This window comes from Protopterus annectens, chromosome 4.part0 (assembly GCF_019279795.1).
Source record: "Protopterus annectens isolate FY-2018-M chromosome 4.part0, PAN1.0, whole genome shotgun sequence".
In the NCBI taxonomy this organism is placed as follows: domain Eukaryota; kingdom Metazoa; phylum Chordata; order Ceratodontiformes; family Protopteridae; genus Protopterus; species Protopterus annectens.
Window position 1 is genome coordinate 296,694,158 of NC_056733.1, and position 23,959 is coordinate 296,718,116.

Here is a 23,959-nt window from a genome sequence, read left to right on the forward strand (position 1 = left end):
CTACGGTGAAAACGCTCCTTCTTTTGAATAAAAAAAGTGTTAAACAACTTTTTGAAGTGACGACCATTGGATTTATTTGTCAGGCACCTTCTTTTAGTGCTTTTTTGTCCTGGCTCATGGAGGAGTAGGAGTTGGTGTTCTTTTGTGTCACACCAGTTTGTTTTTGTTTTATTTTGTTTCACCAGTATGTCGTCTGGCCAGCCTACTAGTCCAGCTAGCCCGGGACTGTTCAACTCGGAGACTAATAATGACTCTAACAACTTAACTGCACTGATACGTGAGTTGTCTCAACATATGGACACTATCTCTATGAAATTGGATGTCATTGAAAAACGTGACAACCATCATCCTACATCTTGGTCAGCAGAACAGTACAAACAACAATCTAGTACCGCTTCAAGGAGGTCAGGTGGGGCTCCTCTTATTTTACCTTCTGGTAGTTTTTTGGATGTCTCAATACCACCAGGTCAACCATCTTGTCCATTACGGACATCGACCTTGTCCCACAACTCCTTGCCGTTAACTGGAGTTATGTACGATCAACATTTTCTGCCAATAAATAACAATCAGCAGGACCATGGGCTTATTGGAGTTCCAAATATGGATGTATGGATTAAGAATTGGACAATATGAACTTCGAAGTAAGACAGGAACAACCGGCCATGGATCTACACAATTCTACAGTAAGTGACATCACTATTGCAGACAGACTGAAAAGTTTTGACTTGAAACTTCTAAAACTGAAAAAATTACAATTAGAAGTGGTGTATTTCAGGCAATGTCTGTCTGAGAAGATGATTCCCAAGGGGTTAAGGTCTAATTTTTGCCCCATAGGATTATTTAATGACTCTGATTTTAATAAAGAACTAGCCCTACTTTTTGACAATCAGGGCTTGCAATTACTCGATTTAATGATTAAGCACTATAACATACAAATTGACAAGTTAACCATTGAGGTTTCTGCACTTGATACAGGCTTGAAAAATGATTTAGACTTTGAACGATATAAATTTGACTATGCTCATATTTTTACGAGCATAGACTTGTTCATTGAAAAATTAAGAACAAACAAGAATAAAAAACTAGCGAGGGATAGACTTTCGTACAGGAATAATACAGCTTACATCAAATTAAGTGCTTTACGTACTACCAACTTGAAAGATGTAAGTAATGAGAGACTGGATCCACATCCATCTTCGAGTGGGCATGATCCTGAATTTGATAATGATGACATGGAGTGTCAAGGCCCGAGACGTTGTAACAGAATACGGGAAAACGCTAACAAGAAAGATCCCCCTCAGTATGTGAATAATAGACAGAACAATTACAATAATAACACCAACAATGGTCATTTTTTAGGCCCACGGAATTCGAAGTTCCAACAGAAGAAATGGAACAAATCACGGAACTAGCAGTTCCGGAGGTTACTGTAACTGAACTTGAAGTTCCAACAGTAGAAATGGAACAAATCATGGAACTAACAGTTCCAGAGGTTACTGTAACGCATGATCTATACAACAACAAGCTGAAAATTCTTACTAACAAAAAGGGTGATTTTACTATTTACAATTTTTCAAGTGTTCTTTAGAACCTTGTTTGATTGAACTTTTAGCATATGGGAACACTTTTGTCCCCACAAGGAAATGTAATTTGCCTAAGACAATTATTGATTTAAAATGTTATGTTAGGAAGCTTAATCTTAACATTATTTTTGATCATAATGATGTTATTAATGAATTTAAGCTAAAACTAGCTAGTACTTTTAATCCTCCCCTACACACAGGTTTACCTCTTTTTGAGAGAGCATGTGAGGTGGATATCAGGCATTTATGCAATGAACAGATAGTTACCAAGAAGCAACTAAACCATAACATCCCAGTTGAACAAACGAGTTGTCTTAAACACCTTTGCTCTTCAGCTACAAGAGTGGTAAAACCTGATAAAGGAGGTGGGTTGGTCATTTTTGACAACCATACTTATATAGAAAAAATGGAGAGTATATTAACTAGCTCAGCTTATACTTTGTCTTCAATGAATGAAATGAATGTATCAAAAACGAGGATTAGAAGTTACTTCATGGACATGTTCATTTGTGGTAAAATTGACTTAGAAACGTACAACTATATTGACATTAGTATGTCGAAAAACCCTGTGATTTTCGGTATTCCGAAAATTCACAAGAATTTACATAAACCACCAATGCGGGCATTAATTGATAGTCGCTTATCAATAACCTACCCTTGTGCACAACTTGTTGAAACCATTTTGGCAAAATACTTGAAATTAATTCCAAGTATATGTAAGGACTCATGGTCCTTCCTCCATAACATGAACAACATTGAATTTGATAACTCATTGAACTTCCTCACGGTTGATGTGGTTGACCTCTACACATCCATACCACATTTAGAAGCAGTAGAATGGATCTCCCTAATGCTCAGTGACCTTAGAGCTTCAAAAAAGGAGATTGATATTGTCTCTGAACTTCTTGACATTATTTTAACATCGAATTACTTTACCTTTAATGGTAAAGTATACTTACAGAGACAAGGTACAGCGATGGGTTCACCATGTGGTGCAACCGTCGCTAACCTGTTTATGGCATATTGGGAAAAGGTGTACATATTTAAAAATTTCGCTATAATGGGGACAATAAGATTTTATACTAGATACCTTGATGATGTGTTCATTCCGTTTAATGGGAATGCAGATGAAGCATCAACATTGATTGAATTTTTAAATGACTCCACTACCTTTTTAAAATTCACATTCACTTTTTCGACTACAGAAATAGATTTTCTGGATGTGAAACTTCATAAAGATGTAAACAACTTAGAGTATTTTTCTACAATCTATAGAAAACCAACTTACTGCAATTCCTTTTTACATTTTAAAAGTTCACATCCTTTTAGGCAGAAAAGAGCCATCATGAAGGGTCAATTAATAAGAGCAGCCAGGATGTGTAGTAGGGATGCAGCATTCATTAACAAATGCAGCAACTTAAGAGGAATGTTCATGAGTAGAGACTATCCACTGACCATGTTTTTAGAACTTCTGGATAAGGTTAACAGCAAGCGCCTAAATGGTTTCTATCTCCCCCTACTCAGAAGGAAAATATTAGAAGTAGATAATTTAAATTCCTATTCTGAAGTGAGAGAGCAGGACCTAGTAGTAGTGAACAACAGTAACAGAAGGAGTAACAGGAATACAGAAACTTTTAAAACCAGTTTAATTTCTACTTTTAGTAGTAATTCCTTCGACATTCAACATATTTTAATTAAAAACTGGCATTTCATTTTGAATAATGAAGAACTGTTTGAAAAATTAGGGGACAGACCAAGGTTTGTATATAAACGTGGGAGTAACTTAAAAACTATTCTTGAAAATAATAATGGGTTAAACAATAATATAAAGTCCAAAGGTTGCACGCAGTGTGGGTTTTGTAAGTATTGTCAATTTGTAAAAACTTGTAGCTTTTTAAGATTTGTAACAAGAAATACTATATCAATCATAAGCTTAATTGTATATCTAGATCTATAGTTTATTTGGCCCTATGTAATTGCTGTGAAGCATTTTATGTAGGAAAAACTGATCGAAGGCTACGTGACAGGGTTTATGAGCACTTGTACGCAATAAAAAACAAAAAATGTGAAAAATGCCTTAGCAAAACACTGTTTAAAACATGAGGGGCACTGTTTTCGTTTTATTGCTGTTGATGAAGTACCACAGTTTATGAGGGGAGGAACAGTTAGTCTTTTATTAGAAATTCGGGAATTGGAATGGCAACTATTGTTGAACTCATTCTGTGTTCCAGGGTTGAACAAACACTGTAATATCTCTTGTATATTAAAGATGAGGAACTATATGAGATGATACTAGTTTACATATATAGATTTTTTACAATCTTGTCATTTTAATTTTACTTGATAAGGATATTTTGTAAAGCTAAGGTGTATATTTAATGGTTTATGGTTAGTAATTTATTTCTATTATTTTTATGTTTTTCTGTTTTTAGAGCGCAATGTTCTTAACTGGTTGCGTTGTTGCAACAGATTTTTTATATGTGCCTATTTAGGGCAGTATAATTAAAGTTTTGATGGTATCTATGTGTAGGGATACGTCAAATTGCTGGTAATTTGTATATTGGTTACTGTAAACTAACATTTGATGTCCTTCATATAATCACCTAACTACCCGTATTAACACTTTTTAGGGTAAGTAGAGCGTTGGGTTGACAGTTTATAATATCACCTAATTATAACTGCCTGTATTGAAGGACTTTAAAGTAACAGCATGTTTTACATGCAGGTTCAGTAATACATTTTATCTTTTGTTTTAATGATTACACTATTTGACGTGCGCATAGCATGGCTTTGATGTATTGTTTCTTTAAATTTAATTAACTATTAAGCCATGCTGTGCACGTTCTATTTACATACCTGTTGGCGGTACTTTTGAATGTTTTGTTTTGTTCTGAAGAAGCTGCAGTATAACTACGGTGAAAACGCTCTTTCTTTTGAATAAAAAAAGCGTTAAACAACTTTTTGAAGTGACGACCATTGGATTTATTTGTCAGGCACCTTCTTTTAGTGCTTTTTTGTCCTGGCTCATGGAGGAGTAGGAGTTGGCGTTCTTTTGTGTCACACCAGTTTGTTTTTGTTTTAATTTGTTACACATTCTTGCAGGACAGATAATGAGGAGGACAAGTGAAAATGGTCTGTTACCCCCTATCTCAGTAACAACACAGTGAAAGGGAGAGAACAGGGCAAGATGGCTGAGTGGAGGGCCCCCACTTAATCACCCAAAAAAAACTTCCCCACAAAGACAGAGTGAGTGGATGGCTCTTCAATGAGATCTCAACAGGAATTAGAAAGTAACAAGGCAGTTATTATCCTGATAGTTTGCCAGCTTGAGAAAAGGAAGAGGAGATCAGAAGTTACCTGACTCTTTAACAGAGGCAATCATTCAGGCTTCCAGTGGTACAAAAGGACTCCCAAGGCCCATAGCAAGTCATGTAATGGATGTCTACTGATGGTATTGCTTTAAACTACTTAGAGTATGATATAGCCTACCACCTCCATGAGGTGGTCCAGGCTTTCAAAATCACATCATGCAAAGATGCCTCCAAGGAAGGGACAACCAGAAGGCCCAGGACAGCCTTCACCCATGAAATATTTGGTGGGGAGGGGAAAACCTGGACACAAGTGGATCCATACCTCTTAGAAGAAGGTGCCAGTTAGGAAGCTTGAGGAGTGCAAGCATCTTGACAATTCACCCTCACTGAGGACAAAGGCCTTGTTCACGGATTCCCAGAGAAAGCCATTTTGGGAGGAGGTTCTGCCAATTTATTATGCTCCAAAGGCCAAGTCACACTAGGCTTTGTGTAAATATAATAGAAACAGTATGGTTAAGTCCCTGGAGGAGTTAGGTTTATGACGACGATGCATAGTTTCATGCACTTGAACAATATTGTATAATGAGGAGAGGCCTACACTGAACCTGCCATAGCACTGAGCTGAGGCCTGTACTAGTATGATCCTGCACGTCTCTCTAGCGTCTAACAAGAGTCAAACATGAAACCAACCTCATGTGTGAGCCACAGGCCCTCATATAAACTCAGTCTATGACTTGTCCTTAGTCAAGGTTGACCATTCCAGCTGAATGGATGGTAAACCCCAGGAGAGGAATCCTTAGCCCTGAATACCCTTAATCACAACCAGATAACTACAAGTTCCATTCACATTATCAGGCTTGGCAGTAAATGGACCAAACCTTTAGAGTGTGCAAGGAAAGAAGCACAAACAATGCCAGCTGTGTCCCCCTCTCTGGCTTTAAATGCCTTGTAGAATCAGGAAATTAGATAAAATCCCTACTAACTAGAGATGATCCTTATCCTTTAGATGGCCTCAAGACAGTGGAAACCACTGCCATAGCTCTGACAGGAAAGTGTCCTAGCCAGTTCTCACAACAAATCCTAAAGTGCCAAAGATCAAACTTACCTGCTGTGTGAATAAACTGACCCTCCCTGTGGGAGTATCACAAGTCACCTTACAACATTTTATTAAACACTTGAGAGAAGAAGCAGGGAAATTACATTTTTCATCTAAAATATGAAATCAACTGCAGATACAATAAGTTTTCACTGATGACAGCAAAGATGTAAATCCAAGCTGTGCCAATGGCAAAAATGAAATAGCAGGCTAGAGAACAAGCATACTTAAGTAGTTCATGTGTGATGTCACAGCATGCTTTGTCATGGGTGTGTAGCTTCCCTTAATACTTTGAAAAATTATGCCAGTCTCTTACTGATGGAAGATGAATTATTTGGCCTAGGACAATCAAGAAGGAAAGGAGAATCCTCAAATTTATGTCTTATGTTATGGCATTGTATAAATGAAGTTTAGAAAAGCTGCAGTAAGGATGGAAAAATATTCCAGAGAAAATGTTCTTGTAACTATTACCTGTATCTAAAACACTTACCCAGTAGTACATTGTGATGCTGTGTCTTCATGAGTGGAATCTCTGGCAATTCTCTCATGGACAGTCTCCAAAAGCTTCTGCAGATCTAGTAATACATAAACACAAGTGTTACTGTTGTTACTTGTATGCTGTAATACATGGTAACTTCACCAACTCCTCCAATAAACTAGTGTGCTGTTGCCTATTTCCAGATTTTTTCTATTCACCTGGAATTCTGCCTCCATATTTTTCTTATTATCATGATGACTCTCATCCTTTTTCACTCACTCACTCACTCACTCACTCACTCACTCACTCACTCACTCACTCACTCACTCACTCACTCACTCACTCACAATACCATGTTTCTTTTTTGTGTGTGCATTTTGTTTTCCTGTGACAGACATAGGTGGTCACTGTAATAACTTCTGATTAGTACCATTCTTATCTAGCTGTGGCATGTGTTGTCCCACTCAGTCCAAAGCCACCCATCCCACAATGGCAAGATCCTTCATTTTCTCAATGTCTTGTATTCCATACAAGTGATTATTTAGTCTCATAAATATATATAAAATCCAAGATAAAACTGTTAGAGCCTGACAACAGCCGAGTTGTTTCTGCATACAACTTTCCTACTCTGTCTCTTCCTCCATGGTAAGATATGTGGAAACCATTGTGGTTACACACAATGTATTACATCATTCTGCAGTTTCATACTTTAGCCCAACCACCTTGATGTCTGCATATATCTATATATTTATATGTAATATAGGCAGATAGATAAAAATATAATCAATATTTCTCTGCTTCTATATGTATTAGTTCTGGTACCTCTAAGCTGTGTGGAGGTTACACTTTTTTTCTTTTTCAAAAAAAAAAAAAGAATAGCAATGGAAATCTTCCTTTTTCCGTTGCTTGCTTTCCAAAGCACTGAGGTAAGTGTGAGAGCGTAAGTCCCATACACATGTACAGTACATCATCAAAGCAACAGAATCTGGAAATAATGTGGAAGAACACCATGGCGCCTTTATACAAAGACATTATTTAAGAAAGGTAAGTAATTTCCTTCTTAAATAATGTCATTGTATAATATCAGCAACCTATGGCTGGGTGTGGGTAATGCTGGATTTACCCACTGTTGGCTTTGTTTGGTCACTCTGGCCTAATTGTTATCTAAACTGCTTCATATTTTTGTTTCTTAAAAATCTCTTTTATATCTTTCTACCTCTTAGCACAAAAAAATCAGGAGAAAGTAAAAAATAATTGTGGAACAAAGGTCCAAAATTACAGCCTGATTTTAAATATTGCTGTTATAAACTTGGAAAGTTGCTAGAATAACAAGTTTTATGATAGCATACATTTACTGGAGAATATAAAATGTGAAACTCAAGTATTGGTCATTTAGCGACTTCAGGTCTCACTGATTTGCCAGAAAACCACAAATGTTACATGGAACAGCTCAAACATATGAGGCAAGAGTCTGGAATCTTGCAAAAATCTGGACAGTTGAGAGGTAGGCTTCCATGTCGGAAAGCAGCTGATTAGTAAAATGCAAAAGTAAATATCCTCTGTGTTATATATATGAAACTATAGCTGATTGAATGGCTACAAAGAGCAGTTCAGATTCTAAAAAATGGTTGAGAGATGGAGGTTTGGGTGGGGTATATGTGAGAAAAATGTTGTCAAGAGCTGAACTTGTGAGACAGCTAAAGACAAAATGTTCAGTTGTATTCTGCACTTTTGTTGGACAAAAATGGCATCAACTCCAGAACAGAAAATGGGATGAGAGCTTCATTTTGATTAGGATACTACTTCTTTTTACATAGTTGCTGACTGGCTTCCAGATCAGTCCTTCTCAGTGGGATGCCACTCTGCAGGTGGTCTACAAGATGCAGGAGGTCTGGAAAATACATGTAGCATCATGCATCATGCAATCACAGTTGCTAAGGAGTTGAGACCAGGAAGTTAGCAGAGTTTCTGTACAAGCGTTACTTCATTCTAAAGAGACATCTAAATTTCCATTCTATGCATACTGTCATGGATGCTTCCCTGTTAGACTATAGATATAAGAAAACAGAAAATAAAGTGAAGGTGAAAGAACGGAAACTTTAGTTTTTGTCTCTATATTGGATAACATCCCAGGGTGTCTAAGAGCTGTAATTGTCTCCAGTGGTCTCCAAAATTGCAGTCTGTGAATAAAATTGTCCCTTCCAAATGGATGAGCCATGGCACTGAAACTCCCAACACTTTGAAATTTTTGAAAATTTAACTACAATTTCAACAAACAAAAGTGAATTCTAAAACTCACAACCACTCTTTAAAGCATTATTGCTGGGGGAGGGCTCCTCTGACCATCTTTCTTCCAAACCCTTACTGCTTATATATACTAACTGCAGGATTACTGTACCATGGAGTAGGGGGAAAATTCAAAGATTGCACCATTTGGACTATTATCCCTCATTCAGCTTTGTAGGTCTACAGTTCAGAAGGGTACAGTTATGGTTTCTGGAATTTTAGCAGGCATTCAAAGAAGTAACCATAACCCATGGCTGAGTATGGGTAATGCTGGATTTACCCACGGTTGTCATGGTTTGGTCACAAGGGTGAAGCCAGACTGACCAAACAAATCCAACCTTGAGTAAATCCAGCATTACCCAAACCCAGCCATGGGTTATTGCTATTATACAAGACATTATTTAAGAAAGAAATTACTTACTTTTCTTAAATAATGTGTTGGTATAATGGTGTTGTGTTCTTCCACGTTGTTTCCAGATTCTGTCACTTTGATGATGTACTGCATAAGCGTATAGGACTTGCGTCATTCCCACGCATATGCAGTACTTCAGTGCTATGGAAAGCAAGCAATGAAGAAAGGAAAATCTCCATTGCTATATTTTTTTTTCTGAAAAGGAAAAAAAGTGTAACCTTCAGACAGTTTAGAGGTAGGAGAGAGACAGAGAAAATACAAGGAACATTTGGTATGTTTCTTTAGTTTTGTAGAACATAACTGATTTGCCTTGTATTTTCCCTGCTCTCATACATACCTCTCATGCTCTTATTTCAAGAAATGTGGAGAAATCCATAAATAAAGGAGGGCACTGATTGTTAATGTTGCTCTTTTAAACTTGGAAAGCTGCAAGAATAATTGTGCATTGTCTGAAAGAAAGTCTGAAACTGAAATAGGTGTTATTATTTAGTGACTTTGTTCCTCAGTGATTTGTCAGAAAAAACACAAATTTTATGAGGAACGAAGTTGCTAAATAATGACATGCGTTTCAGTTTCAGACTTTCTTTCTTTCAGACTAATGCCTGTCTACCACATACCAACAGAAAAAAGAAGTCTGACTGCTCAATTGTACTTTAACGACTGGACTTTTTTTCTACTGCTATATGCTCGATTTACAATGGGCATGCTGGTTGGGCTGTCCAGTCAGCATACTTGTTTTTGAATGTTAATGGCCAGTCATTGTATAATACATCTTTTGCAATGATGTGCAAAATATTTGCAAGATATTTCTTTGAGGCAGTAAAGGTAGCAACACATGGCCCCACAAGTGCTAAGGGTGACAAGGGCTATTAAAATAAATAAAAAGAAAAACAGGAAAAAAAAGCTAAGTAGAAGAAAAAATATGGGTTTGGGCTACCATATTGACTGGAATTACTTGAAATGTTTAAAAAGTTCCCTTCACATAGAAGGAGCAAAAACTTTTAAGAAAGAAAAGCAGCATGCTTTTGTGTATGTGTGTGTGTGTGTGTGTGTGTGTGTGTGTGTGTGTGTGTGTGTGTGTGTGTGTGCGAACGCGCGTATCATTACCTGATAGCTTCATTGTTAATAGCTGGCATTACCTGATGCCATATTCCTTTTTATCCTTATGTTTCTTCCAAAAATCAATGTGATTGTTACAGCTAATGTATTAAGACCTACTAGAAATTATTTATCAAATATAGCCATCTCGGAGTTCTATAAAACTGTATTTGGACAAGTAGCAGAGTTTCTGAAGAGTTTTGTGGGGAAATAAAATGTGTATCAATATTGACATGTTGACCAATAGGTGGATTCTAAACTATGGACTGTATTTATAGAGATGCACTGCATACTAGAGCAAGGCTAGCAGCAGAGTGACAATTTACTGCTGTGTAATAAACCTCACACTTAAGAAGTTACCTGTGTTCTGATACAGACAGCAGAGCAGGAAGCAGGTTGTGATACAATGGCATGGCCTTGCAAAGACTAGCATAAACCTCATGAGATTAGGAGGTAGTAGGTGGCATGCTGGAATAAGTTGACTGTAAGTGCCAGAATGCAATAACTCACAAGAGTGTAAACACCTGCAGTCTGGTCCAGTCAATCAGACAATTATTGGTCCCATGAAAGGGAAGAAAAAAAATGGAATAAAGGACAGTAGTAAGGAGGAACATAGCAAGCCGAGGTACACACAGAAGGGAAGCATAAAGAAAAAGCAGGTAAGGGAAAACAGAACACATTTTACTGTGGGATAGATACATCATGTTAAATAAGGAGAGAGAAGGAATGATGGGTAGGGTGATAAGGAAACATGGAGAGGAAATGTTAGGAAGGGTAGACAATGTAGGCACACAAACACAAAACTATACAAACAGGAGGATGTGCACATACTAAGAAGGGGAGACACAGGCTGGATAAAGAAAAACAGGAGGTAGGTAGGTAAATGGTGATGGGGAAGACTATACAAAAACTCAAGCAGTGGGTTAAGGAACAATATTATGGAGTATACCTGTCTGAGGAAAGGTTAGGGTAGGGGAAGCATGTCTCCTACCAACTAGCCCAGTGGTATGAAAATCTGACCCCTCAGAAAGCTGAAAAGGGTCAGAGTGGGCAATAACACAAGCCTCACCTTCTACTGGTGGCCTGAATGCAGGGCAGGGGCTGTTTGGTCAAATGCATCTGCAATATGGTCCAGCAGGGCCATAACAGAAGCTGCCCAGTGTGTCACTGTATTGTCAGCTGCTTTCCACACATTCTGCCACACTGACAGCTGGGCTGATGCAGATGATTGAGCTGGGCTATTCTATCTGAACGGGATCAGACTCTCCCCAGCATGGCACCCCAGCACTCTAACCTACCACAGCTGCAGCCAAAGGTGGGACATGTGCTTGTGGTGGCTGATGTACCTACAGCTCATTGGCCTCATGACATGCAGAAGGTAGAGATAAAGGGAATGGTGATGTAAGTAAAGATGTTTTAACAAATGATACAATTAATACAGTACAGGTCAATAGGTCATGTACAAACTAATCCCATTGTGCCACAAGTCTCAGTTGCCACCTACAGCAGCCAAAAATGGTGGCGCTTATTCTGCCAATGCTGAAAGGAGAAGGGATAAGATAGCCATCACACAATGTGAGATAAGATGAGATACAGACAGTAGTACAGAATTATATAGACAGAAGCGCAGAACTACAATCCTACAATTTCATAAGGCAAGTTCACTTGGGACTTCTTCAAAAACCCAAATCGTAACTGCATTGCACAGACCACTCCTGCTGGAGATATAACTTAACTATCTCTACCACCTGTCTAACCTTTTCTTGAATGTCACCCTTACCAGCTCAGCTTCATCAGCCTCCAGCATCCTTGGGAATCACATTGCACATTCATTCTTTTACATTTGAACCTATAATTCCATCCATATATTTTAGGTAATATTCATTGTATTTTCCTTTGTAATTTTTCTCTGTTTGACTTATGCATTTTCAGCTGTTTATCGTTATTTTTCTCTTTGGGCTGAGACTGAAATTGGTCTGTTGTGATCAGTGCTCTACTTCAGTTAACAAATTCAAATAAATAAATAAATATCCATGATAGCAGAAATTTGGAAATGTGCCCATAGCCTCACAATTGAGTCACAGCTCCATATCTGCATGCAAGACATGAAGCCCATAGCCTCAAAACTAAGCTAGAACCCCTAGTGTAGGCACATGATAAGATAAGCTGAAATGCCCACTAAAGTCCCACATGTAAGTGCAAGACAGCAGAAACCTGGACATTGGTGCCCACAGCCTCATAACTGAACACCCAAGCACAGCACTGCTGTACCATATAGACAAGTATCAGGCTCAGCACACATACAGTCCATTATAGAAGCCCCCATGGTAAGTCCTAGTATCTGTTAGAGTAGACAGGCTTTATTAGAAAAACGTCTCTGAATGTCTGAAAAAAACAACTAAAATTACAGTTTGATAAACAGTACTGGTGCTAAATACTTATTATGCCATTCAGGGCATTTCTGCCTAACCTCTGCTTCCTGTTGTTTATTATCTTCAGGGTGGCAGCAGTGTAGGTCATCACACCAGTGCCAACATTGCTCACCATTTTGAGGAATATCAGTGGACCAGTGCCAACATTTCTCACCATTTTGAGGAATATCAGTGGACCAGTGCCAACATTGTTCACCATTTTGAGGAATATCAGTGGCTTCAGTAAGAACCTCAACCAAGAGAAACCAGGCATCTGCCTTATAAAATGGAACAAGTAGGGTCACAGCAGCTGCTCCCTGAACTGGCTGTTCAGGAGAGATGATGATCTTACTCTCCTTAGAACACAAGGCAGGCACTCAATGTGAGGCATTAATACTGGCAGCCATAAGCATGATGGCAGGAGATACAGTCTCATTAGAGATGCATGTGAGAGGTGCTAAACAAGCGTCCAGTGGGGTCACAGTAGGGAGTGCCTCACTGGAGCTTGGACATACAGTGGTTTCTTGCTGTATCTCAACAGGTACATCCCAGTCAGACTGGGCAGCCAAATTATCTATTTCCAAATTTTAGAATTTCTTTTTGGGTGCAAGGGGGATGTCCAAGGTAGAGGGCTCTCACCATTCTAGTAAGCATGAGGCTGTTGAAACATTGCTTCTCCAAGTAAGTCTTTAGTAGAGCTAGCTTAGTTGTAAGTGTCTTGGGGACAAACAATAGTTAGATATTTCAGTTTTGACAACTGTATTCGGCCCCTAAAGAAAACACACATTAGCACTGGAGATCTTTATAAGAATCTGCCTTCCACAGTCATATTTCCCTGTCTTAGCTGACAAGGACAAGTCTTAGAGATAAAAGGAAGAAAAAGAAGGTTTCCTAATGAGGTTCTTATCAGACCAAGTCATGGTAGTAATAGTAGTAGTGGCACTACAACAGGGTAATCAGATCAGTGATAGTGAAGCTACTGTGTCTAGACTGGTGGCAAGACAGTCTGAGAATCCTACACCCATGCATTTGTGTATGTGTCCCTATGATGGCAGGCTGACATCATACACCATACATACAGAGCATCAAGAAGTTTTTTTTTTTCTACCCAGGCTGGACAATAGGTTAATCTCTGCAGGATAACCCACAAGTACTGGAATAATGCAACAGTGATCTAAGGAAGGACATCAACCACTATTCACAGTATATATACAGCCATGTCAGAATGAATTCAGTTGAAGTATCAGTTGAATATTAGGAATAGTACTTCAGCACCGTAACAGACAACTGTTAAAAAGGAGATAATAAAGGAGTTAAATATAAATATTGCATGGATGAGAAGTCAAGAGCATTTGGCTTTCATTTTAAGGATTTTTTTAAGTTTTGTGTGAAACTGAGGAAATGAGTGAATAGATTTTAGCAAGGAAGTTGAGTATCCATTATGGTTCATAGGTTCATACTAGGCTATCTGCCCTAGGGCATTTATAAGCCTAGCCAGAGTGTGTTTGGCTTTCGCCACCCATTTTAAATTAATTTTGCTATGCCCTTTTTCGAGGTTAGTATACTGTGCCTCTGTCTAACAGTGACACAGAAGTGATACCCGGGGTAAACCTATGATCTCCCATCCACTCATCAAGATTCCTCTTGAAGAGAGTCAATGAGGGACTCTGCCTAACCTGGACTGGGATTTTATTCCAGAGTGAAGGGAGCCTTTGGGTTATGAATCTGTCCCTCCAGCATGTCCTATTTATTTCAGTGCTGAGGTTCAAGTCTCTCGAGCGCGTAGCTCGATGGGATTTGGATTTTCTGAGGTGCAGCATGTCCATTAATTCCGGGTTGGACATGGCTTTATACATCAGGCACAGATCGCCTCTGAGCAGGCGGTATGCCACTGAGTAGAGCTGGAGTTTCTTTAACCGGGCAGCATATGGCATCTGTTTGAGCCCTTTGATCCTCTTGGTGAGGTACTTTTGGGGTCTTTCCAGTTGCTGCAGGTGTCTGGTAAGGTACATCCCAAAAGGGGCATTGTACTCAATTATGGGCCTGATGAGGGATGAGTAAAGAGGCACGATGACCTCCCCTGATCTAGATGTGAATCCCTTCATGATTAGGTGGGCTATATAAAATGTTTTTCTAACCACTTTGGCCACGTGGTTGTCAAATGAGAGATTGCTATCAACTTGGGTCCCCAGGTCCCTAATTATTTCTTCTGCACTTAATGGATTACCACCTATGTGGTAATTTGTGGGCACTTTGTTTTTGCCAAAGGGGATGACTATACACTTTTTGGCATTTAGCTTGAGGCCATGGCTCTGGCACCAGTTGTCTGTTTCTATGAGGCCCTTTTGGAGGATGCTTGTGTCGGCTGGAGAGTCGATTATGGTGCCCAGTTTGCAGTCATCTGCGAACTTGGTCAGCCACAGTCCTTCTGTGTTGGCCTGTACCTCCGAGAAATATATACCGAACAAGAGAGATCCGAGGACTGAGCCTTGTGGGATGCCACTTGTAACTGGTTTGGAGTCTGACATGGCTCCAGCAATTCTAACCATGTGGGTTCTGTCCTTGAGCCAGTTTGCAACCCATCTAGTGACATAGGGGTTTATATTTAAGCTGGTGAGCTTATCTATAATGCCCGAGTGGGGTATTGTATCGAAGGCTTTTGCAAGGTCCAGGTAGGATGTGTGGACCACCTTCCCATCATCAATGGCCTTGGTGACTGTTTCAAAGAAATCAACCAGGTTTAAGAGGCAGGATCTGCCCTTAACAAAGCCGAACTGGGTAGGATCCAGTGTCTGTAGGTCCCCAATATCTTTATTTATGAGGTCCACGATGATCCTTTCCATAGCTTTGCAGACCAAGCTAGTCAGGCTTATGGGGCGATAGTTTCCAGGATCCGTTGAGGCACCACCTTTGTGGAGAGGGACCACTGTTGCTGTACGCCACTCTTTGGGTACATATCCTGTAGTAAGGCTGAGATTGAACAGTAGTTTTATGTTTGGGTTTAGCTCTTCTTGGAGTTCATGTAGGACGCAGCCCAGGACACCGTCTGGTCTCATTGATGCTGTGTTTTTTGCTTTGGAGAGGGCAGCTCTTACCTGAGCATCTGAGATGTCAGGGGGGCAGCACTCTGCTGGGATAGATATTTGCCCTTTTGGTGGGGATGGGGGGGGGAGTTTGCATTGAACCTGTCAGCTAGGATGTTGGCAATGTCTGTGGGTTCGGTGTATTTTTTGTCATTTTGGACTAATTCTGAGCATATCTGGGAATTCCCACCCAGGTACCTAACATAACTAAAGAAAGCCTTGTGATTATCCTTAGTATCCTGTGCAATTTTTCTCTCAAAGCTGGCCTTAGACGATTTTATGAGTGCCCGTAGTTTTTTGCTAATACTGATCAGAGCTGCCTTCCCTTTTTGGGATTTTGCTCTATCATGTAGTAGCTTCCTCCTTCTATTGTATAGTTTATTCATGGCTGGGGTCCACCAGACAGGACGTCTGCCTTTGGAGGATTGGGTCTTGGTTTTATTTGGGATTGCATGATCCATGCATTCCTGAAGGTGTTCATAGAATGCATTTATAAAGGATCCTGCAGTCTGGGCTGTATTTTCCACAGGCCCAGGGGCTTTGAAGGATTCTGCCTCGTTTTTGAGGAGTGTGAAATTTGCTTTAGAGAAGTTTTTGACTGTGGTTTTCAGGGCAGGGGGTGGAGTCGGGATGTGAATATCCAGTGAGATTAGTTTATGGTCTGATCTTACCAATGAGGGATACACTTCTGGTCTGGAGCATAGAGTCCCCATGTTGGTGATGATCAGGTCCAGTATGTTTTCCCCTCTTGTGGGAGTGGTAACAAGTTGTTCCATAGCATTTGAGTTGATAAATTCTAGGAACCTTTGGGCTAGGGTGTTGGAGCTAGAGTAATGCTCCCAGTCTATGTTTGGGTAGTTGAAGTCACCCAATATAATGGTGTTTGGAGAGACCTTCATATTTTCCAGTGTTCTCAGGAAGGCCGAGTGGGGTTCCTGGGTTTGGGAGGGTGGTCTGTAGCAGGCTATAAACTGGAAGGCAGTTTTACCCACTGTTAGTTGGACATGGATAGTCTCTGATGCTTCGTGCTGTGCCACCAACCTGGAGGTGTGGATATCTTTGACGAATATTGATACTCCCCCTCCTTTTGTGGTTTGGTCCAAGTTTTGGGCCCGAAAAGCATGGTATGAGGTATAACCTGGTAGTGCTGGGGTGCTCTCGGGAGCCTTGAACCAGGTTTCTGTTATTGCACAGATATCGATGTTCTCTATGCTAAGGAGAGTTTTGAGTGCGTGCATCTTGAGGTTTAGACTTCTGGCGTTGAGTAGCATTACTCTTAGTTTCTTATCCCTTGTGATACCTATGGAGGTGGGTTTGTCTTTTAAGCCTTGCCTAAAAAAAGCACTATGGGGGTAGCAAGAGCCTTTGCCAATATCTGGAAGCCCAGGGGTGACAGGTGCAAGCCATCCCTAGCGAAGCATTGTGGCTTGTCGAGCATGTCATCCCAGGTTGACAGGCATTGGATCCCCTTTGAATGACACCAATACTTAAGCCAATTGTTGAAATTGAGAAGCTATGGTCTGTGCTATGAACTTTGTAGTGTTTGGGGGAAGGGAACACAACTGGCAAGTTAATGTTCTGAGTAAGAAACCACTTTTAGGGAATGTAAAAGGCTCTAAATATATGACTTTAACCAATACAGAATCAAATAACAGTTTTGCTCCCTGTTCAGAAGTAATCATTTTGGCCTTGATAAGGTGAGGCAGTGGTGCTGTCTTATTGGGAAAAGTGTAATAAATCTATAAATCTGATATGAGATGACTGTAAATTTGACAATTTTTTTCTTTGAAGCCATGGCAGTTATAGGTGGGCTGTATTCCATTTGGGTAAGTAACACACCTTTACCCGTTGCAGTTCTACCGTCTGGAGAATGTTTTTTTCTGGCCCAAAAGAGAACCGTGTTGAGTTTGCTCTTTGTTGTGGAGAACTGAAGTTGGAAATTAAGCTGTGGGTCAAATCAGATATTAAGGAAAAAGAAGTTATGAGTTCACTCTATAAGGTTAGAGTTATTCTGAATAGTTTTCCACTTTTGGCATACTTCAAGTTTTTGCTACATGCCAAATATGGCTTTAGTTTTTTTTTCACATTTAGAGGTAGATTCTCATGAAGAAGTCACTTGAAAAGTTATTTTTTGTCTAATTCTAGGTGTTTTTGATTATGAAGTGATTTATAGATGACCATATCATCTGTGTATGATATGGATTTGAGGAATTTGTGACAATATATCAGCACTGTGTAGCCATTAAAAAGGATTTTAGCAATGCTCTTGCTAAGGATGCATCACAATGTATTAATTTAGGAAATTTTCTTTCCTTTTTTTTTTTTTTTTGCTTTAGAAGCAGTGGACCAGAAATTATTTGCTCAAAGTTTTAATGTTTTTAAAAGTAAAAAGTAAAATGACAGATCTTGCTCCAGGCAGATGAAGAGCCTAGGCTAAATGAATTTACAAATATCAAATGTACATTAAGAAGCAAACTCATTTAGAGTTCACTGCTGTCATTTTTGCTTTTTTCTTGATGTCTGTTGTTTTAAATGGAAGGCATTTGAGATAAGGTATTAATGAGATGACCATTTGGATTGGTTGAGGGTGTTTTAAATGAGTACCCATCACATTTTTCCTTGAATATTTAAATGTAATATGGATGTTAATATGGTTTTCTGATGAAGTAACTTCTAACAATATTTAAGGACTAAAGTGTTTAAAACTTTATTGTGGCATTCAGCAGTTTGTTTCCAACAAAAGAGTTTTCAGTGTTTAGTGTTGTTTTGCCCTTTTATGTTCACTTAGAAATTTGTTATTTTGTATTGTGGAGTGCTGGATGTGGAATGGCTACTTCAGTACCTTTGGTCGGTAGGTCAAAAAATAATTCACCCTCTTCCTGGACTTTTGATCATAATTAAGAAGTTACTAATCTTGATTTAACAGTGCATGGAGTTCCGGAGGATTTCTGTGCCCTTATAAGAACACTTTCCAATGTGATTGGGCAGGCTGAGAAAGTGCTTCAAAAGATGAAGAAAACCATTATCACTTCTGGTGTTTCATCCAAGATAAGCCGGGTAACAGGTATAGGTTCCACCAATGGTTCTTTCAGTGAAGAAGTTATTCTGGTTGAAGGAAGGAATTTTAATTTTAAAGAAGATTTTGTAAGTATTCCAGCTGAAAATCCCTTTTATGTCACCAGCTTTGCTCCTGGAACTGTGAACAGAGAATCGGTGGTTATTAACATTCCAAATTGCAAAGCCTCCATATAAGAGTTGAAATGTAAGTTATTTAAATTAAAAACATTGGAGTATGACAACTTTTTATTTGGAAAGATTTGTTGAACTAGGACAAATCCTACTGTGGCTTAGATAAGTTCCCAAATGCAATTTCTATTTGGGACATAGTTTATAAGGAACTCAAATTACACAGTAGGACTGGAACTGAAGTACTGAAACTACTTATTAAACATAATTCCAGTAAAACTGATGTGGTGCATAAACAAGTCAATTAATTAAATGAGTATGTTGGTAGACATGAGGCATTTTGTGGCCACTGGTTGTTATATGATGGTATTGGAGTCAAACTGCAGAGGCATATAGCCAAAATTATTGCTAGGGAAAAGAAAAAGCTTGATCAGGATGCCCATGCCTATTTTATGAATAGTGCAAATCCTATTAAAAATTCTTACAGTAATAAACTTGTGCATCCTGTTTCCACTCCTAATAGTAGTCAAGGGCAGTCCAACATTCCTCCTTTCAATGATGAACATTTTCCACCATTGGGTGGAAATACTTTTGATCATGGTAGTGGTGTTAGTGAAGAAAATATGCTCCCCTCCAATAATCACTGTGGTAGTGATTTAGGAGGCAGTTGTGAAGGAGGAAATCCTTTTACCTTGAATGTACTATCTGTGAGGCTGAAAGATTAATCTAGGTGGCTGAAATCCTCCTGAGGGAAGAAGAGAGGCTGGGGGCTGTATCAATAGCCCCAACATAGTATATATATATATATATATATATATATATATATATATATATATATATATAAAATTTAGGTACTGTAACTTTTTCTGACATTCAACTTAAAGTACTAGTGAAAGGGCTTACATTTATACCAGCTAAAAGGGTTAATTTTATTGATTTAATCATTGATGTAAAGTTGTTTGTAAGGGAATTGAACTTACAGTAGATTTTACAAGGTGCCACAACCTATGAAACTGGGAAAAAAAATTGTAAACCTAGCACTATTAATTCTCCTTTGTTGTCCACCCTAAATGTTTTTTTCTAATCTTTTTGAAACTGATTTTTGTAAGTTGTTAAATAGTAAGTCAAATAAAAAAATATAATTTGAGCTATTCACAGTTAGAAGCATTAATGCAGTTGAGTCGATCAGATAACATTAAATTTATGAAAGCTGATAAAGGAAATGGGTTAGTCATTATGGAATATCTTGATTATAGATTTTAATCTTAGTCATTATGGAATATGTTACTTATACCCTAATGAGCTTATGGCTAACATATGCCAGGAAATCACTGCAGGATAGGGAAATTAGTATAAGTCTTTGGTTGGCACGATGGAAAATATCTCTAGACCTGAAACCCCCCTTGCCGGCAAGAAATTTTAGTAGGGCAATGGTAATTGAATTCAACCAAGCTGCACCAACTGTTAAGAATATAATTAGGAAAAATTGGAATATGTTAAGATACAATTCTGATTTAGTCGGTGTAGTAGGTATGGAACCTAAGTTTGCGTTTAAGATGGGTCATAATTTAAAAAGTATGTATGAAGGAGCTCCTTATAATATAGTTAGTAAGAAAAGTGGTGATACTAAAAATGTGGAAACTGCAGTGAATATGTTTTTGTATACAATAAAGATCAGATTGCACTAGGTAATGCAGCTAACAGTAAAGTTTGGTTTAAGAAAGGAAATTGTTGTAGTAAGGGAATTATTTACTTAGCAACTTGTTAAAACTGTGAATGTTTTTTACATTGGAAAGACTGAGAGGACTCTGCAAAAGAGAATTTATGAGCATAATTTCAGTATAAAAACAAAGAATCCCAACAATGCCTTATTTAAGCATTCACTGTCAAAAGTCTCCCATGATGAGTTTCTATTTTGCATTTTGTAGCAAGGAGAAAGGGATCCCAGGGATGGTGACTGGGAGAACTACTTGTATTACAAGGAATTAGTGTGGCAATTTAGGCTTAATGCCTTCACATACCTGGGGCTCCATGATTATATTTCTATAAAACAAGTTTTAAAGAAAAGAGCATCAAAATTATACTTTTGGTTCATTTTTAAACCTCTGCGTGGACTTAAATAAATGTTCATATTCATTTTCATATTTTATTCTATTTTAATATTATTTTAACATATTTTTACATTTAATTGTAAGGCAAATCAATGTAATCTTAACTGTTTCATTTTTATTAGAAATTTTTTAAGGTAGATTTTCAATGTTGCATTTTAGGTATTACAAGTGCGAAGGTTCATTTGATTTGAAGTGCGATGTTTCTTTAAAAGTTTTTGGATGGTGCAATTAGGGTTGAAAAATTAGTGCTAATTAACTTTATTATATAAGGTTGGGGGGTATGTATTATTTGTTCATTCTGATGAAGTCCTAGGAAAAAAGGACAAAGGTGCTTAATGTATGAATATAGGACTTAAACAATTTATGTGGTCTCCATTTACTGGTTTACCATACTCTGCATTGTTCACTGTTTTGGTATTGGTTCTTAGTGACAGAGAGGTGGCTTGCCTTTTTTTGGTTTTATATATGTTGATTATAGGAATTCTATGAATTAAATGTTATCTGATTCTAATAGTTATCAGAAAGTGAGTAAAGAATTTGTTAGAGAAAGTTACAAAAAAGTTGATGTGGTGTTATTTGATTTATTTAACCAAGGATACACTGAGTATGGGTTATATGAATTTCTCTGTGTGGAGCAACCACAGTTAGGAAAGATCTTTGGAATTCCAAAAATTCACAAAGACGAAAAGAATACTTGTTTCGACCAATTGTAATTGTACCATATAACAAAACAGCAACCATTGCTTATTATTTGGATAGCCTACTAAATCCCATTACCCAGAACACTAAGTTTTATCTAAAAGATTCCTGGGTATTCTTGGATTTATTAAAGAATTATCAATTTCAAGGTAATGAAAAGTTTTAAGCAACTACTGATGTTTGATCAAATTATGGGGGTGGAATTTGTTAGGAATTTTTAAAGTCAATTTACCAAACTAAATAATGTACAGATAAATATTATTTGTCTATGATTAGATATATTACTAACAATTTTTTATGTTTGAAACTGGTATTTATCAGCAAATTTCTGGAGTAGCTAGGGGGTTAAAATGGCTCTGGCCTTTGCTAATTTGGTCCTTTGTTGGTGGAAGAGTATTGTTTTAGTTAATTTATTCTTTACAAGTTTGTAAACTTTTATAAGAGGTACACTGATGACTCGTTTTTTATTTGGACAGGCAGTTATGATCAGTTTGTTTTGTTTGTCAACAGTATTAATTGTCTGTCCTTTACCATAAGTGATTTTGGGTGAAAACGTTAATTTTTCAGATGTTAACATAAATATGGATACACAATATAACTGTTTTCAGAGTAGAGTACATAGAAAGAACACCTTTACTGACAACTATCTGTATTACAGGAGCTGACACCCCCCCTTTATGAAGTGGAACATCTTTTGGGGTCAGGTTCTTAGACTAAGCAGACTAATAAGCAATTACCAACATTTTCTAAATGAAATGTATGCCCTTGTAAACATGTTTGTGGAAAGAAAAGTTGATGTGGTGCTATTTGATTTACTTAACCAAGGATACACTGAATATGGGTTATATGAATTTCTCTGTGTGGAGCAATCACAGTTAGGAAAGATCTTTGGAATTCCAAAATTCATATTAAAGATGAAATAGTTTGTTCTAGGAATAGTAAATTTATTCCTAAGTTCAGAGGTGTTTACTAGACTAACAACCACTAGGGCCTTTTTAAGCCTAGCCATGCATCCCAAATCTCTGACAGGTTCTGATACCCTTGGTAAGTGTAAGCATGAACCTGGGAGAGGAACCATTTACAGGTTATCTGCATTCAGTAGAGACATAGGTGCCAAACCAGGGATGAATTAATAACTATTTTACTCTGTGGTTTTGTTCCAGAAGCAAAAGGAAACAACTCTGGCAATTTAGCTAAGAGCTGTATATTTTCTTATCCCAATTAGTATTGATTACCAAGAGATACAAGATATTTTGAGGGATAATTAGAAAGTTACTTTAGTAAACCAAGATGTAGTGAAAGTTCTAGGAGTCCAACCTGGATTTATACACAAAATAGGTTTTAATTTAAAAGAATTTTGGGAAAAATTCAATGGCAGCTTTAATAGTACAAGTACAAGGAGAGTAGGGACTTTTCCCTGCCAAAATTGCAAATATTTTAACTATATTAATGGAAACCATGGTGTTTACATTCCTCATGTAAACAAGAATACAGAATGTTCAGCAAGGTCAAAGGTTTTGTAAGGTCAATAAGTTTTGAACCTGTAAGTTACCATTGTCCATATTAAGCAGCAGGTCACCTGTGTAGTTATAATGGTAGTTAATGTGCTTCTTCTTGAACTAAAAGTATGCAGTGCATACAACACTGTGATTATGCTTAAAAAACAATTAAATTATATTCTAGTTACACACTACTGTAGAGCAAGACCCGGCTATAACAGCCCTTTCAGTGATAATATTTGTAGCATACCCCCTAAGTGCTGATATGATCCTGTATCAGGGAAAGGAGTTTCCTTCACTATCAAACACCTCTGAATATCTTTCCTCATACATCTGTGGAAGTTTACATATGTCAGTCTGTAAATAACGCATTTTAATTACAGCAATATTTAAAAAATGGCCCTGACTTTTTCCTTAATTGCTGTCTATGCAACAGTACTCACCAAGTGTTTTACTGGCCTTCAAAACTGATAAAACATTTTAACTTTTTTTTTGTAACAGGTAGTACATGGAGTAGATAAAACTCCATGCACTACAAAGAGTTATGATCGGGTCTCACCAATCGTAACCCATTACTACATATTTTAGACATGGATGCCAAAATTCAACTCTTGAGCTCTACTCTTGAGGTGAATTTCTTGGCATCCATGTCTCGAAGATGTAACAAAGTGGTTATGAGCAGAGACGCAGTCATAGCCCTCTATGT

The 23,959-nt window shown here is 38.0% G+C and overlaps 1 protein-coding gene across 2 annotated transcripts in view; it reads right to left on the reverse strand.

The window, feature by feature from the left end:
- Positions 1-23,959, reverse strand: part of CCDC60 (coiled-coil domain containing 60) — a 751,208-nt gene that overhangs the window by 230,914 nt on the left and 496,335 nt on the right. For both annotated transcript variants that reach the window (XM_044068284.1, XM_044068283.1), the window contains exon 9: positions 6,481-6,565. In XM_044068284.1, the coding sequence (XP_043924219.1) occupies positions 6,481-6,565 (85 nt within the window). The remainder of the gene's footprint in view (positions 1-6,480; positions 6,566-23,959) is intronic.